A 17,804-nucleotide genomic window follows, 5' to 3' on the forward strand; every position below is an offset into this window, starting at 1 on the left:
CCGCCCGCGGGGCCGCGCCCGCAGGAGGGCCCCCCGCGCCTCCCCCCTCCGCCACCGACAGGGGGCGCTCCCCGCTGCGGCGGCACCGGCCCAGGTCGCGGCGGAAGCAGAGGCGCACTCGCGAAGCGCCGTCACTTTATTCACTCCCCGTTACAGCACCAACGACCGGAGCCGCCCCCGCCGCCCCCCGCCCCAGGCCCGCGGGGGTGCGCGCGCCCGCCCCGGCAGCTCCGCACAAGGCACTTGGGCAGCACCGGGAGCCCGCGGCTCACAGGGCCGGCTCCCACCAGCAGACACGGACGTGTCCCGTGTCACCCCCTGCTCACGCAGCAGCGTTGCCTTGAGGCTCTGCGGGCCGGAGTGACACCAGGCAGCTGCTCCCGGCCGCTGTGGCAGGAGCCAGTGGTGAAGGAGCTCCCGTGGGGACCAGACAGCTCGTACAGCAGCCGGTCAGACAGACGGAGGAACTAACAAAACCGTGAGCAGCATCTTCTGCAGCTGACCCCTCCCCCAAAGACCCCCGTACAAAGTTGAGACGTGGAAGAGACCTACAGCTCTCCCCACACTGCCTTCCTACCAATACGGAGCCTGGCTCTCTGAGCGCCGCCAAGTCTGCAGGTGGGAAAGGACCAGGGCGGCTGCTCGAGAGGTGCCCAGATGCTCCCAGGCCCTGTTGGCACTCTTCACAGCATGAGAGGGAGGGTGGACCACGCCCACATGGCAGATCTTGTAGTTCTTCCCATGGTTGTTGTCCCAGTGGGTCTTCTGTCCGCACTGGAAGGAGATGCAGAACTCTGTGGCCCTGCGGGAGACGGATGGCTTGGGCAGGGCCAGCTCAAAAGAGAAGGTGTCTGTATCAGCTGAGCCGTATGTACTATGCATGTACTGGCAGGAGATGTCCCGAAAGCTCTTCCAGCCATCGAAGGTGATGCGGACCATCACTTTCTTCTCATACTCGATGTTTCTGACCTTCACTGTCCCTGACAGGGCACGGTCCTGGATCAGGCAGTTCTCCAGGCAGACAAGGTTGCTGTGTAGGCGGCTGCGGAAACTCACATAGTCCGCAGAGGGCTGTGGGAAGTCCAGCACATACCTGCACACTTCTGGGCGTGAGTCCCGCAGCCTAGGTCGGAAGCAGGCAAGGTCAGTCAGGGCATGCTGCAAGTCACAGAGGTCCTCCTCAATCTTTGAGAAGAAGCGGACAGCTGTCAGAGACAGCCCCTTCATGTCAGCAAACACGACTCTCTTCTTCTTCTGGCCCTTGGAACTCCTCGTGCTATCTCGCCACTCGGGCTCGGGTTCTGCGCTCAGCTTCTGGTTGAGACAGGATCGGAGGGGTTTGCACCCCCGGTTGCCCCGCAGCTCCTCATAGGAGTTCAGCAGCTTGCGGATGGGGGGCGAGTGGCTCAGGCAGAGCCGCACGGCCAAGTCCACGGGCATGGCTGCGGGGGCGAGGGCCCGCGCGCTGTACACCTGGAAGAGCCTAGAGGTGAAGAGGGGGTCAGGCGGCGTGCCCCCGGGTCCGGGCACCAGCACCGGCCCCGGCCCCCCCTTCCGCCCGCCCCCGCCCCGCGCTCACTTGCCGCAGCTCATCGCCTCCCGCCCGCTCCGCTCCTGCCGGCTCCGCGCTCTCAATGGAGCTGTGGGAGCGCCGGCGGCCGGGACACCCCGCGGCCGCGGCGACAGCCAATCAGCGCCGGAGACACGCCCCCGAGCGGCCAATAGGGGCGCGGCCCCGCCCCGCCCAGCGGCGGAGACTGGAGCGGCGGAGCCCCCCGAGAAGGGGCAGAGGCCGAACCAGCCCAGCGACCCGGTATCCGGTCGGGGCTGCGGCCTGCTCATCCCCGGGGCGAGGGGAAGGGAAGAGACCGGGTGTGAGGTGGGCTAACCGGAGGAGCAGCGCAGAAAAAGCTCCTAATGCCAGAAAAACGCGAGTGCTTTTGGAAGACTAACGTTTCCTGAGCCATCAACACCCCAAGGAGGCTACAGGAAGAAGAAGAGTGTGTTCCCCTCATGTTGTCTTTAGTGGTGGGAGGTTTGAACCGTTTTTACACATCCCTTTTCAGGTGCTTGCCAGAAGACAGCTAGTTGCAGGGTGTCTAAGCACAAAAAAAAATCCCAGACTCCAGACTCATCCTCTAACCAATAGTGAATCTAACTCAGAAGTTTCTTACCGCAGCTCCTGCCCTGAAAAAGAAATTCACTCACACCTGAGCAGGCAAGAGGCACTGTGGTATCCCTGATGTTTATATTCAAAATCACCTTCACTGTTCAGCTCACATGTGACTCCTTGACAGAAAGGACTGTCACCTAAATCAGATCACCCCTGCCCTGTACTACCTGCTAATCTCTCCAGAGCTGTCTGGCCATTTATGTTAAGCAGCCCTGAAGGTTCCTGCTGACAGCACAGATTTTCATCAGCTCATGACACAACCTACCTATCGGTATTTATACACGGCTTTCCATCACCACTGTGTCCGACTGTCTCCAGCACAATGCAAGACACCTCTCACAGGATGGCCATAAGTGAGCTTGAACTCAGCGCCTGGCTGGCAAAAAATCTGCAGTTCAGCCCTGCCCTCAGTCAGCAGAAACATCAGAAAAGGAAGCAAGAGAGTCAAAGCCACACCACTCTCTAGGAGGACGTGGCACTCGTGTCCCTGCTGGCCTGACACTCCTGCCTGGGGAGGAGCAGGACAGTGATCTCTGTGGGTGACCAGGAGCCAGATGCACTCGCCTGGCTGGGCCTGCAGGAGCCAGAGGTGTCTGCTGTTGGCCAGTGCTCCTGGCTACCATTCCCCCGCAACCTGGCCAGCATCAGAGCAGGTCCATCTGCTGGGCCCAGACCAGAGGTCCCGCTGTCTGCACATGGCCGACACGCTGCGGCAGAAGCCTCGAGCTGAAGCCCTGGTTGGTCACCATGCTCAGGCCCAAGCTGGAAGCAGCACTCCCCGTTTCTGAGGCCACATCCTTCCAGAGGTCAGCTGGAGGATCCGCTACAGCGTACTCACTCCTACAACGTCCAACTGTGGCTGCAACTGCCCAAGTTACAAACCCAAGTGACATCTCCTGAGGTCATGACAGCAAACTGCCCCCCTTTCTCTGAACTAAGGGCTCTTGCTCATGGTCTCACACGTTTACTGCTTTCAAACCTCTGAACACTTGGAACATTTTCTCGCAGAATTTCCAGTTGCTTCCCCACTGCGTAGGGAAGTTTGTGTAGGTAGTTATTGCTAGTAAGAAATAATTATCCTCACTGAATCACGTGTTATTTGAGATCATTTTCCTGTAGATATCCAGGAAAAAAGAAATAGAACAACCTTTGGATTACTTTTCCTAGACAGGACTTTCAACAACTCCCTTGATACCAGCTCTAACACAGATATTTTTCATCTCCGGAAAAGCTGCTGTCACCCAGAAGCACAACGACCTACAGCCAGGGTTAACCAGGGCAGCGGAAGAGAAAGCCCAGAGAAAAATACCAGGGACAGGTTTTCCACTTGCACTGGGGCCCAAGGGAAGACAGTCCCCCTGTGCACTGTTGTGACGGGTTGCATACTAGATGACTCCACAAGCCCAGATGCCCTCCAGCACACACAATGCCTGTGATTAGTCAATTTTCAGCAGTTGCTTTCTGAGAACCATCCTTTCATCACATCCTCTCAGGCTGACAGTGTGTTTCCCCCCCACTTCAGTGACATGGGGAGTCAGCACAGATGTGAAAGAGGCTTCCTAGCAATGAAACTGCTTGCCCCACCTTTCTCCTGTACTCAGAAGAGGAGATCCAGCTTAGGCTGGGAAATCACAGCTCACCATCAGTGCCCTCCTTGCGACCTCTTTCACCATCCACCTACTTTGCATTCAGAGCTAATCACTCAGTAAACCCGAGCTATCTCCACTGTGGAGGGAACAGAGAACAAGCCTTACAGCAGACCTCATGGAAGCTGGAAAAGCTTCTCTCACTCTGCATATTCTCTTCCAGAGGCACAGATTGAGGTGGATGGATTGCTGGGTCTTCTCCTCTATCTAAAAGAACAAGCCAAAAGCATCACTTCCTTGACAATGCTGCGGACACTTCCCTGTCCCCCAGCACAGACCGAACAGGGGCACAGCGTTGGCAATGAGGCAGCACCCAGTCCCAGAACTGTCCCAGTATTTAGTCATGGAAGGACATGAATCCAACCCAGTAAAGATTCAGCTGCTACAAGAGGACAGGCGCCCTTATGCTCACATTGCCGCAGCCACGTGAGATGCAGCGGTGAGGCAAGTACTAGCTGCCTGGACAACTGTTCAGTCAAAGTTAATAGGGCCAAGGAGAAAGTCTGCCAGACGTGCCACCTAGACATTCTCCAAGCAGCTCACCTATAGCACGCTTCTGCAGCAACGGATTAACGGTGACTTTGACTGGGAGCTTCAGTCACCTCTGCGAAGCTGCCTGGGCTGTAGATAGAGGCAAGCACAATCCACAGCCCTCCCTGGAGCGCTGTGCAGAGGTACGCGCTACTGATTCCTAAGGATTAAACCCAGCCTCCTCTTAACGTCTATACTTAAAAGAATCTTCTTTACCTAAATGGATTCATTAGGAACCCTATAAACTACACATGCAAAGCCACTCACACTACAAGATGTGCTGTCACCCCCTGCCTGGTAGAGGAAGGGGAGTGTAGAGGGGCACCGGGCTATTCCTCACACAAAGCTCCATACAGGGAAGACCCTGCCCTGAAGGAACATGAGCCACCATCTGTCCACGCACCTGACAGGCACTGAGCTAAGGTAGATCAGGACACCCTGGCTTCTCCTCCAGCTAGAAGAGGCACGCACAGGCCAACAGGGCCAGAGGAGCTTTTCCTCTGCGTGACTAGTACAGAGGAATCACTTGTCCCTCTTGTTCCAGCAGCTGTTTCAGCAGAAGGGAGTTTGACAGTTTCTGCCCTCACAACTGCAATCAGAAGCTGTACCAGAACCCCTCACTGTGCAGGGACGGTCTTCAGATCACGCACAGCAGAAAGCTGCTTTCTCCTGAGCCCATGATTATAGTTGTTCCATTTTAGTGAAACTGGCCAGTGCTGATCTTAAATATGGCGTCCCAGCAGCTACACACTGAAGCTTTCCAGAAAATGCCCTCTGGTTCGTCACTTTGCATTTGTTCTATTGATCCAAGTCTCCCTGCACAGGGAGCTGAACACTGCTGCAGAAATCAAATACACAACACTGGCCTGATAGGAAGCAGCACAAATAATACACAAACAGAAGGTGAGGCAAAAACAAGACTCCTATCCTCGTTCTGCAGCAAGAGACCGTTCTGGGAAAGCTCTGCCAGCCTCATGCTCCAATATCTTTCTAAACAACGTGAAGGCACCACAAGTCCCCACAAGCTTACAAAATTCCTCAGAGCTGTTCCACAGTCAGTGCTCAGCTGCTGATCATGCACACCATCCTGTACCAAAGGCCCTACTTGCTCTGGAGTTCACTGACCAAGACAGCTTGAGCCTGAGGATTAGCTGTAATAGTGGTGCAATCTCCCTGAAGTCAGCCAGTCCAAAGAAGCACGTTGGAAGAGACTGGAAAAGCAGCAAGGCCTCTCACCCGCATCGCTGAACTTGATCTACATACAGAATTTCAGGAGGTGAAATAGCAGCGCTTAAACCTTCTGTGCAGGATCTGCTGGATCTGCTCTGGTGCTGGCTTTACGCAAAGTCTGAGCATGTAGCAGAACAGCAGATCTAAACACAAATTTTATACGGGCAGTATGAAAACCCCATGGCTGTGGCACAAACACCCGAGTGTGAACCAGTTGCTCTGGTTAAGAAGAGGTTTGTGACAAACTTGCAAATGCTGTCTGACATTTCCAAAGCTCTGATCATGATTGCACCATTCACAACCTGATCAGAGAGAGCACAGCCACCCGTGGCTTCTGGAGGCACTCACTCCTTGGCCCAGGGGGAGAAATGCCATTATCAGCACAAGGCCCAGCTAGCAATTCCAAATCCAGGCCTACTCTACAGGCAAATCTCAGATACTTGTAATGGCAAGGGTGGATATTTTACAAGGACAGTGCTATTATTGCCAAAATGCCAAGAAAAAGCAGCACAGCTCCTCTCTGGCTGTATTAGAAGGGGCTGCACTGATACAACTGTATCCACACTGGGACACAGGCTGCACAAGCAGAACAGTGCAGCCTGCCTTTCCCAAAGGCAGAGCCTTTCCAAGGAAAGACTTGCTCTTTGGTCCACATAACAATGCTTCAAGGGAGAAACTCGAGGCAAGTAGAAATCCTGAATTCCTAAGCTCATGGCCACCTTCCAGCCAATATTGTCAGAAAGACAAAGGGAACAAACTTGAAAAATTCTTCACCCTCCCTTCCCGCTGCAGGTAACAAGCTGGTGCAAAGCACGGCACACAAGACCCTGTGGCTCTCCCCGGCTTGCCCATGACATTCCCTCTGAGCTGCAGTTTCCATCCTTAATGTGTTCCCAAACCCTCCTGCTTTCTGCAAGAACCCAGATTCGTTCTGCCAGCAAATATCTTTATGTATGGTGGGGTTTTTTTGCTCAATGGATCACGTGGCAAAGACGGTGCAGAGGGATCCCCCTGGTTCACCTCAGAGCAACTGGCCACTTGCACAACATGCAGGGTTGCACAGACTCTGTGATGAGATCAGAGATGATGGGGAAAGGTGGAGTTTACATATGTGGTCGCCACACCATTCCACCAGTCAGGTTCCAGCTGATAGCCTAATTTAAAGAACAGTGCTAAACTGGAATAGGAATGAACACACAGCTGCCAGTTTAAAAAGAAAGCACTCTGCTATTTACAAAGACCCTATTTGCCTTTGAGGATAGATGCGCTCTGTCCACATCTGCTGTCAAACCAGCCTGAGAACTGGAGAGGCCGTAGCTACACTCATCCCTTCCTCAGGACTGCAAGGGGACAGTGGCAAGGCTGCTGCAAAGCCTTGCTGGAGGGAGTGCTGTGGTACAGACTGCCCTTGTTCAGGAGCACCAGCAAAAGGAGTCTGGCTGTATTCCAGGCATGTCATAAGCGATCATGAGTCTGATGAACTTTGGGGGCAATGAGCCTCTCGGCATCAGCAGAGGGAAAGATGTCCTGCTGGTTTATATACATGCTTTTAAGGGTACCCCTTCCAACACTCTGCTGCCCTGCCCAGCAACGTCCGAAGGGGATACGGACCGGCCCCGCCAGCCCCGCCGCGCCGCCCCAGCGCCACCTGCCGGCCCCGCCGGGACACACCAGGGGAGGCCCCAGACCCGACCCCGCGCTTACCGCTCGCCCCTCAGATGAGCTGCACCGCTCCCGAGGCCACCAGCGGGGCAATGGTCTTGTAGCGGATCAGATGCTGCGAGCCCTCCTCCAGGTCGATGGTGTACTCCCTGCAGAGACGGGCCAGAGGTTACGCTGCCTCTCCTGTTTCACTGGAACCCACGCTGCTTTTGTGAAACTAACTTATTTACACACACTGCACGGGGAAGCACACACCTACCTCTGCTCATCCGTCTCTGGCTCGACCAGGATGTTCTCCTGCCGCTCCAACACCCTCAGAAACACAAAGGAGTCCAGGTTGGGCTTCGGAACTGCAGACAAGGGATTCAGAGCACAAGCTCAGCCAGCACTCACTTATGTTCCCCTGCAGCACACCAAGCTAACAGAGGGGTCCGAGGGATGGCAAACTCATGGCCAATAAAGGGAATGCTAGACAGTGGCACCAAGGGACAGCAGCATCATGCCACATACCACACAGCAAAGTAGTGCTGTGACACTGTCATCACATCATCTTTGCTTCTATTGAGCACCATCTGAAGGACCGGCCCTTAACATTTCATGCTCTCCAGAGCTTTCCTCACAACCCTGCTGCAATAATTTTCAGATTACCCTGGAGTCTAGATGTACTCACCTGATTTTAGGAGAGACACTTTCTGCAGGTTGGGCGGCATGTGTTTTAGGGCCACATTTTTCAGGTAAGTCTCTGTGTTTGCCATGTACCTGAAACAAATCACTGGAGCATTTACTGGTTTAATCAAATACAGATTTGTAGGGAGACCACTAACTGCCAGCAAGCGACATCTCCGGGTCCCACAGGCATGGCCAGAGACAAGCCTAATGGCTTGCCCTAGTAACTGGGTCAGAGTTACCAGAGTTATTTTACTTCAGCTCTTTCCTTATCCATAAGGAAACCTCCTGGTAAAACCCAGGATTCTTACTGCAAACCTGTCTAAGGCTAACAATCTCAAGAAATGTTCAGCATAGCAGAGTAACAATCTCAAGAAATGTTCAGCATAGCAGAGTAACAATCTCAAGAAATGTTCAGCATAACAGTTCTATAATCTATATGAAGGGAGGGAGACGCATCCAAAACCTACTCACTCTTTAGCAAACGCAAACTCTTCTGGTGATAGAATGGAAGGTTCCCCTTCAGCTCGAGACTTCTCCTTCTCCAGTACATGGGGGAAAAACTTTTCTATCTGGAACAAAAATTGGAACAAAATCCCAAAGACTGTAACAGATACCTCCCAGTAGTTCGGTGCCTACAATCCCCATGCCCTAGTGGCTTCCCCTGCAAGCTGTGGTCCACTGCTGTACAGGTGTATGCAGCAGCCACAGGCCTGACGAAGTACCTGCTCCTGAATTAAGAGCAATATGGTCAGCTGGGGTCTCCAAGCTGCACAACCATATGAATATGTGACAGGACCCAGGCAGAATGTGCGAGCATTCAATTGTGCCATCCTGGGCTTAGAAAACACTCATAGCAATGCTGTGATCCTCCTTCATCACAACAGGAAAGCATCTCCAAGGAATGAATTACTTTGGGTTGCACTTCAGAGAACACAAAGAGAGTGCTTTAACTAAGTGCCTTGCTGATGCAGGAGGCATTGTATGGGTAAAAATCACTCCTGAAATCAGCCTTTTTTGTCCCCTGAGCAGCACGGTGAGTATTACCTTCACAAGCCTACATCGTAAGTAGCTGCTGAGCACATAACGGATCCTTTCAATCTCCATGCGGTGAACGCTGACCTTTAAGTCTCCTCTCTTCACGCGTTTCAGGTTTGCCTCCTGCAAGGAAAGGCAAAGAGAAACTAAATGGCTGAAATGTAAAGCAACAAGAAACAGAGAGAAAGATGGATTTTGTACATAGAGCCCACAAAAACAGACTGCAGCTGCTTTTGGTGACACAAAGCAGTTTCCTTGTTTCTTCCAGTCCCATCTCCAAGACAAGCTTGAAGAAGGTACTCAGAACAGCCTTATCCCAGGGACAGAAGAGCAGACAGTGCTGGCAATACCCAAGCACGCATCTGACAGGCCAGGTAACCGCGGCCTGCCTGTACCACCGCCTCAGCCCAGCAGAACCTACCATGTGATCCAGCTGCTCCACAACACACTCAATGATCTCAGGTTTGCTCTCCAGCAGCTCTGGGGCAAACTTCTCATTCAGCCAGGCCTGAAAGAAGGCACACGATAAGCAGAAGCCAGGAATACACCTGCTACACGCCTCAGACCCCAGAGAGACCAAAACTTCAGCTTTCCCCACCTCCCCCGGCCGGCCCAAGGGCCCGGCCCCCGGCCGCCCCACCTCTCCGCCGGCGGGCCCAGGGCGCGACTCTCAGTCACGCCCCAGATTCCCCCAGGGCCCGGCCCTCGGACGCTCTCCCCAGCCCACACTACCTGCTCCAGGCTGCGGATGAGCTGCGCCGGGGTAAGCACCACTTCCTCGCTGCCCCCATCCGAGTCCGCCTCCGTCCCCTCAGCACTGGCCGCCGCCATCCCGCCACGGCCTCCCGCCAACAGCCGCGCACGCGCTAAACGCCCCCTGCGCAGGCGCCGGGGCTCCGCTCCCCCCCCCCGCGCAGGCGCCGGGGCTCCGCCCCCGGGAAGATGGCAATCGGTGGTGCGGGGGTAACCGGCTCAGCCCGTCCGGTCCGAGCCGTGAAAGGCGGCGGAAAAACAACGCTGAGTTAGAAGTGGACAGACCGGTTTCGGCTTAGAAAACCGCGTCTTTGGCCACGCAGGGACGTGACAGAGGAGAAAGGAAAGCACGGCCTGCAGGGCGCCGCTAATTAACGTGCTCGTTAACCAGCCCAGGGCAGGTGCTTCACAGAGCTCAGGTCGGTGGTTGTGAGCGGCCGAGGTGGAACGGGGAGAGCAGGACTACGAGCCTCTGCGTGTCACAGGTGTGCTTTTCCTATTCTCAGTCAAACACTCTTAAGTACATTGCGTTTCTAAGTACTGACTGTAAACACGAGTGTTACCCAAAGTAAACCTTATCGGATGAATTGGTCTTGAAATGATACTAGCTCTGTTCACAACCGAGACCCTGCTACTGCAGGAGGAAAAATCTCACCCTAGTGCAACTTTATGCAAAGCAGTGCTATCAAGTATGACACAGACACAGTTTAAGAAAAAATTTACTAATCCATTAGTACTTCTGCCAATATTGCAACAGATGTGAAAGGCAAACACTGTTACAATTTAGAAAAAAACAAGTTTTATACAATTAAAATATTAAACAAATCTCAAAATAAAAGAAAATCAGTGGCTGAGTAATAAGCCTGGAATTTCAGATCCAGTATTAGCACCTACAGTACCACCAAAGCCAAAACTCGATCTGTTCTGCATAAGTCTCCTTTTCTAAATTTTTGAATTCCTTCTACAATTGGACAATGAGAACCTTAACCAGGACATCCTTGCTTTGATAAGGGAAAAGGATACAAGAGAAAAATATTAAGCCAGCTTGGTTTGTAGGAACTTTACTTTTGCAAGTATTGCTGAGGAATGTCCATGCGTGGGGGATACTAAGTAATGCACAGTTCTACTTTTCAATAGTGTGCCAGCAGACAGAATTAAGAAACCATCTTATACAACATCTAACAGTTTGTCAAATCAATGTTTTCCTATAAATAATATATAATAAATCCATAAAGAAACAGTTTTACACTTCACATATTAATCAGAGCAGGGCAGGAATTGTTAGATTTATTGGTTCAGCATCCATTTTATTGTACTTACTGTTTCACGAATGAATAGACCCCCTCTTCTGGTGAGCATTGACAGATGCAATAACAGCACAGATACAGTAGTAGAAAAACCACCAGTATTAAAGTCCGGCTATTCCTCCCCACAGGAAGCATAAGAAGCTCGTTGCCTTGAGTCACTTCTTGCCAGGCAGAGGCACTGTGTGTCCCCTCACTCCAACACTGCACAGGAGGGAAGGCCTCATTTCTGGAAAATTCCCAACTCTGACTTGTAGCTTTCCAAAGCCCGACTGATGTACAGAAGGGTTTAAGAACTAGGGAGGAACAGCACTGCACTTATGTGACTAAAACTAGACTTCTGTTGGGCTAGGCGCCCCGTTTCTTTCAGAAGAGTACGTAGCTTTACCGCTTCTGCTTTTTCTTGAAAAAAAGAAAAAAAAAAACCAACCAAACCTAAAAAGTTTGCCACAAAATGGATGCTGACCAGCTAGGTCATCCCATGTGGAGCAGTTTTAGGAAGTTAGTCCTTGTAGTAGATGGCACTGTGGATCTGGCAGCAGAGAAAGGAATGATGCTCTAAAGTAGGAGGTAGGGGAACTTTGATACAGCAAGTCCACTGTTGAGCTATATGCTAGAAAAGAAGGTTCATATTATTAGAAACTATTACTAAATAAAACCAACAAAGCCCTACAGAAACCTCAACATAGCTATATTTTGTTATCTTAGGAAGTACGTAGCAGAAAAGGTACGGTTACCACATGGTCTAGCAAGTAGCAGGAACAGAAGCCAATGCTCTGGATTTCATTAGTCTAACAGGAAATAAAGACCTTTACTTCTTTGCTTCTTTCTGCATAATGGGCATAAATGTTTCCAATCTCTTTTCTGCACACATTGCCAACAACCTAGACTTAGACTGCCATCCCAGGATCTGCAGAGTACCTAAGACAAGGGAGCCAGTTCAAATTGAGCTTTTCAAAAGCAAAGCTTAATGAAAGTTCAATAGGTATTTTGGAAACCCAGGGACATTAATTCTGCAGCTTTATACTGTATGCAATTAGCATGATCCTAATGATTTTAGCATTTCACTTTCATGTATTTTAAGCACTCTTTTCACTTTGTGACTCTGCCTCACAGTATCATGAAAACTAAGTGCTTTTCAGCAACTTTTTCCAATTAAAGCCTTGAAAGCTAGATGTTGCTGGCCACTCTTTACTGAAAGCGTCACGAGTAAAGACACCCAAGTGAGACCTGGAACAGCACCCAGCTGAAAAACTGCAATATAAAAGGTTTTGTATGCTAGAATACACACAGGGACAGTCTCATACAAAGATTTTTCCACTAAAAACTATTGGGTAGGAAAAGATCTCAAAGACAGTAGCAGATATCAGAGTTCCTCTGAATTTACACAGATGTTGCAGAGACCATTAGAAGTCCTAATATAGGTCACTTATTTCTAGCCAGCGTTCTATCCTCTACCGCTATACAGGACAGAAAGACAGTCTGCATTTTGTAGAGCTCGTGTAGGCTGCATTCACAAACAGATCATCCAGGACAGTGTGCAGTCTCCAAATGATGAGGTGTCAGCTGAGGAGATGGGTACCTAATAAAGCTCCAGTTCCAGATCAGCCTTACTTGGGTACTCATACTGCTTTCAAAACAGATGTTTACTGACCATAAATATTTGCAATTCATCAAACTGTCCAGAATTCATGATACAAGTCTTTCTTCATTTTTGAAATTTCAGTTGTTTGAACACTGACAGACTAGCTTTTCTGTAACTGCTCAAAACCCACATCACCTACCAAAACATTCTGCAATAATTGCTGTGAAATGAGTCATGACAAATGGCTTATGCCAAATATATGCAGATGCAGCTGATAAAACACAAACTTATTCCAACAGCAGAGCACAAGTGCCATGCAATACAAGTGCTAATAACCAGATAAAGACCTGGATTTCTCTAAAGGTAAATCCCGTATCATCTGATCTGTATTAACATTTAGTGACATAAGACCAACTATTGATATTTCTGTTTTTTCAGAAAAGCCAGTCCACACAAGATTTATGTGTACAGCCTTTGATTACATACAGTGGTGGAATAAATATTCTGTCTCAGTATGACAGAATCTTCCCCTCTGAGCAAAGAAAAGAGGTTGAGATTGAACTAGTATAAGATTAACATGTACCTGAAACTCCAGTTTTATCTTCCGCTGGTCATACCTCTGTCTTCATAAATGGTAATTTCAATCTGCACAAAAAAATCTGTTACGGAAACATACTATATGAAGATTATGAAAAACAAAAAGAGATATTGGAACCTTTGATCTTTCTTCTTCATATCTGCTGTTTCAAGGCTAGTTTCAGAGCTACAAAGCAAATGGAACAGTACACGTAAAAGATGCCCTGTCTGGTCAGATCCAGCCCAGGGCTGTTCTGACAATAAGAGCATAAGATGCTGAGCGTGGAGGGTTTGTGAGCCTTGACACCTTCTGTTAGATCTCAGGAAAGGCTATGTACTAGACAAAAGTTAACACTTCTACAGTTCAGCTACTAAGTCACTAACCAAAGTGAAAATGCTTTTAATAAGTTGGTGGGTTTTTCTTTCAGGAGGTGTATGCATAAAAAAATGTGGAAAACATACTGAAAATAATCACAGAATCACAGAATTATCAGAGTTGGAAGGGACCTCTAGAGATCACCTAGTCCAACTCCCCTGCTAAAGCAGGATTGCCTAGAGCACATTACTCAGGACTGCATCCAGGCGGGTCTTGAAAATCTCCAGAGAAGGGGACTCCACACCCTCCCTGGGCAGCCTGTGCCAGTGCTCTGTCACCCTCACCGTAAAGAAGTGTTTCCGTGTATTTGAACGGAACTTCCTGTGTTCTAACTTGTGCCCATTGCCCCTCGTCCTGTTACTTGGAACCATTGAAAAGAGCCTGGCTCCATCCTCCTTCAACCCACCCTTTAGATACTTGTACGCCATAATAAGGTCTCCCCTCAGCCTTCTCTTCTCCAAGCTAAAGAGTCCCAGCTCTCTCAGCCTTTCCTCATAAGGCAGATGCTCCAAGCTCTTAATCATCTTAATCGCCCTTGGCTGGACTCGCTCCAGCAGTTCCCTGTCCCTCTTGTACTGGGGAGCCCAAAACTGGACACAGTATTCCAGTTGTGGCCTCACCAGTGCAGAGTAGAGGGGGAGAATGACCTCCCTCGACCTACTGGCCACACTCTTCCCTATGCAGCCCAGGATTCCATTGGCCTTTTTGGCGACAAGGTCACATTGCTGGTCCATGGATAATTTACTGTCTACATAATAAATAATGTCTACATAAAAATAATGAAGTCATGTAGGTGACAGCTCTAAGATATTTAGACAAATACACAGATGACCCAACTGCAAGGAATTAGCCTTAGCATACATTTAATTTGCATTCTGTGTTTCAAGTTGCTTCAGTTCCATTATTCTCAAAAAATAATACATGTTACTCATTCTACCCCTACATTTACTATGTGAGGTCTTTACAACTACCAAGGTAATAACCAGATAAAATGTCTACAGTGTGGTTCAAGAGTTGAATAAAAACAGTTGAACTAAGCCATGCTAGAACCAAGAGCAAGTGCTAGGCTGGTATCAACTTACAGTGACGTCATATGGCGAAATCTTCACCAGAACCTGAGCTGAGGGTTGCAAATTAAACAACAGCCATCTCTTGCTTTCACATCATGAATTTCTATCCTACCAAGTTGATCACTTTTTTCCCCCCCAGTTGAACAAACTGCATTTTTAGTCATTGCTGAAACAGAGGAAGCATCTGAAGTGTTGGAAGTGCTCTGTTTATACATACTGTGTTTTTCAAGGAAGTCTCAAAGGGCAGATTCCAATACTGCATTTTCATTGTCTTTCAGTGTGACAAATCTTAATGTACTAAAATCTGACCAGAGAACAGTACACAATGGAGAGTAACAAGACTAATCACATATTCTGCCGTATCACAGATCAAGCATGACCAGAGGGTGGCATACCGAGATAAACAGGTAGCACATCATAGATTGTCTCCTGGTTTGTCCACCTAAGAAACCACAGAAGGATACAACTCTTAGTCCTCTTTCAATGGGGTCTGTCAGAAGGAGGCCCTGAGGAGCATAGATCTTCTCGTTCTGTTCCTGAATGAACTTGGCAATTTTCTTTAGAACCTGGTAATAGAACAGCACAGAAGTCAGTTCCTTCATCAGGTTTCCCTATGTTAGAGTCAGAGCCCCAGCAATATCACAGATATAGCAACATTAGGATAGCCTAGCACACAACTAGAGACAGAACTTGTGTGATTCCTCTGAAGTACAAGCAATCATTCCATTACTCAGATTGACTAATATAGACAAGGCTGTCTGATCTATACATGAAATCACTCTGCGGTAAGATTCAGAGTCTATATGGAATTTGTACAATGGTGCAAGTCACAGAAAACTTATCAAGAAATAAGCCTTTGACTGAAGTCTGTAAGACGTACTGCCCTCCAGGTAACAAGGTAAACAAAATAAGTGCACCTTTTCATAATGTGTTTCCATGCACAAGAAGATGGTATACGCAGTCAGACAGGCGAGACACCCTTCAAGGTAAGATTGGCCCCCAAGTTTTTCAGCTTCTGCATAGAGGTTATTCAGTGTTCGGACAGTCTCCTCAAACTGCTGCCTATCAATCTGCAAGAGAATTCAAGTTTAGCTGTCATACCCCGCACATTTCAGAACTCACCGATATCTTCAGATATCTACCTTAATTTATTGCTTATTTGTACTTCCCCATTTTGCAGCCATTGTGTTTAGAGCAGAAGTCTGAAGGACACTGAGTTACAGACTTGTGGTTCTTCATTAAATATCTGCCAAGTGATTAGACCAAGTCTAAATTCCAATACAATGTGAAAACAAAACAATTAAAAGTAACATAACTAAACCAATGTGCAATTCAATTGGGGAAAAAGAGCTTATATCAAATGCAAAGAGATCTGCTAGTTTAAAAAGAGTCGTTAGGGAGTGGATTGACAGAGTTAACTCTTAATATCAATAATGCCTTGCTGCTGCTGCAGTTCTGGTCAAACAAGTTCTCAATAAAACAATACAAAACAAAACAAAGAAATGAGGAAGAGAAGAAAAGTACAGGGAGAAGAAGAAAAGGCGTTAGCAAGGAGTGTTTGTTTTGCTATCAGTTGAAGATATTGCATCTGGCAGCATTAAAGTACTTGAGACAGTACTTGTGAGGCTACTGAACAGGCTCAGCAGAACTGGCTGGTCTCCACAAGAGAGGACAGTGTTAATGCACCACCGTACAATGCGCGCTTTATTCTCACTGACATAATGAGCACATTCTATTTTACTGCTACAAAAGACAGCTGCTTTCCTCACAATTAAAGAAAGCACAAAATACCATCATTTCATAAACACTGAAGGGAATAATTTTTAACTATTTTTCATGCAGCTTTTCACTGCAAATTACAAGTATTTTCTTACTGCAATTGATCAGAAATGCCATTTAGACAACAAACAATGCTTTTATGCCAAAAAATAAACAACATACAAAGCAGGATATGCCTTTAAACTTTGAAATCATGCCTCTCACACTGTGCATAGGGCTGGAACAAAAAGAGAGGGCTGGGAAGTGCTAACCTCCTTGAGCGTCAAGACAGACATGAGACCTTAGCAACGCCCTCCCGGGGTGCGCCAGAGGGAGCACTGCTCCCCGGACGGGGACACGGGGGAGAACCCCCGCCTCCCTGCCGCCCCTGCCCCTCGCTCCTCCGAGAAAGGAGCGCGGGTTTGTCCGAGAGAGACGCAGAAGGAGCTTAGGGCCCCGCGAGCCTGCCCAGTCACTCGTGAAGACCACCCGGACGCCACCCGGTCCCTGTCCGCAGGCCCTTCCTGGGCCCAGCCCTTCCCCGCCGCCCACAGCGCCAGCTGCCGGCCCCCGCCCCCGCGGCCGGCCCGGAGGACTGGGAGCGGGCCCGTCCCGCCGTACCCTGTTCTCCAGCTCAGCCGGAAACTTGCTCTGGAACTGGCACCGCGTCCCGCCGCTGTAGTCGCGCTGTATGAACACCTTGCCCGACACGGGCGCCTGTTGCGGCCTCATCGCGCCGCCGCCACTCGCGGCCGCCGCCCACACCGCACCGCTCCGCTCCGCTCCGCTCCGCCGGGCGACCGCCGCTCACTTACGGCTGTCGCAAAAACGTCGGGACAACTCAGGACTGGGGAAAGGGCGGAAGTGCCGTCCGGCGCACGCGCCGCCCTCTCTCCGAACCGCAGAGAACGGCAGTGCGCAGACGCGGTTCCGCGAGGCAGAAAACGGCAGGGTTTGCGCATGCGTGCACATCGCCTTGCCTCCCATTGGCTGCGCAGCGACTCCTCCCTCCCATCACGGGCGTGATTACCCCACCTGAAGCCCGCGTGACACCCACTCCTCTCCCCGAACACATGGTACAGCCCTGACCCCCGTCCTGTCCTCCTGCGGAGATGGAACAGCCCGGCGGGGCCCGAGCGGGGCGGGACGGGCCTGAGGGGGCTCTGAGGGCGTCTGCCCCGGTGCTGCCCCCGCCGCTCGCCCGGGGCTTGCCTCCCGGTGCAGGGCCGGCCCAGGGCCGCACCAGTCCCGCCGTCTCCCCCGCGGCAGAAGCCGCCCCTCGGGGCGCCGGCTGCCTCGGCCCTCGCTGCCCCGGGTGTTAATTTCACGATGTTTTATTGGGAATTGGAGCCGGCGGGGGCGGAGCGGCCTTCAGGCCAGTTCCCCTCCCGGCTGGGATCATTTCCAGGCCCGTTAACCTTTGACCTCGGGAGCCC

At 50.4% G+C, this 17,804-nt stretch overlaps 3 protein-coding genes across 3 annotated transcripts; all 3 read right to left on the bottom strand.

Annotated features, from left to right (window-relative positions):
- Window positions 1-135: 135 nt before the first annotated feature.
- Window positions 136-7,350, bottom strand: LOC309681778 (protein phosphatase 1 regulatory subunit 3C-B-like). Its single transcript, XM_082495729.1, has 2 exons — window positions 7,285-7,350; window positions 136-1,473 (listed from the first exon to the last, which is right to left on the bottom strand). The coding sequence occupies exon 2, from the start codon at window positions 1,438-1,440 to the stop codon at window positions 574-576; it is 867 nt and encodes a 288-aa protein (XP_082351855.1). The 5' UTR covers window positions 1,441-1,473; window positions 7,285-7,350; the 3' UTR covers window positions 136-573.
- Window positions 7,295-9,792, bottom strand: GINS4 (GINS complex subunit 4; the record flags this gene model as incomplete). The annotated part of the gene is made up of 7 exons (XM_082495730.1): window positions 9,679-9,792; window positions 9,368-9,454; window positions 8,956-9,069; window positions 8,383-8,480; window positions 7,913-8,001; window positions 7,502-7,592; window positions 7,295-7,391 (listed from the first exon to the last, which is right to left on the bottom strand). The coding sequence occupies exons 1-7, from the start codon at window positions 9,775-9,777 to the stop codon at window positions 7,295-7,297; spliced, it is 675 nt and encodes a 224-aa protein (XP_082351856.1). The 5' UTR covers window positions 9,778-9,792.
- Window positions 9,793-10,410: 618 nt separating this feature from the next.
- On the bottom strand, window positions 10,411-17,150 carry GOLGA7 (golgin A7). The gene is made up of 5 exons (XM_082495668.1): window positions 16,990-17,150; window positions 15,528-15,680; window positions 15,075-15,176; window positions 13,172-13,233; window positions 10,411-11,616 (listed from the first exon to the last, which is right to left on the bottom strand). The coding sequence occupies exons 1-4, from the start codon at window positions 17,098-17,100 to the stop codon at window positions 13,186-13,188; spliced, it is 414 nt and encodes a 137-aa protein (XP_082351794.1). The 5' UTR covers window positions 17,101-17,150; the 3' UTR covers window positions 10,411-11,616; window positions 13,172-13,185.
- Window positions 17,151-17,804: the final 654 nt, after the last annotated feature.

Source organism: Vanellus vanellus (genome assembly GCF_965231255.1).
Source record: "Vanellus vanellus genome assembly, chromosome: 26".
NCBI lineage: Eukaryota > Metazoa > Chordata > Aves > Charadriiformes > Charadriidae > Vanellus > Vanellus vanellus.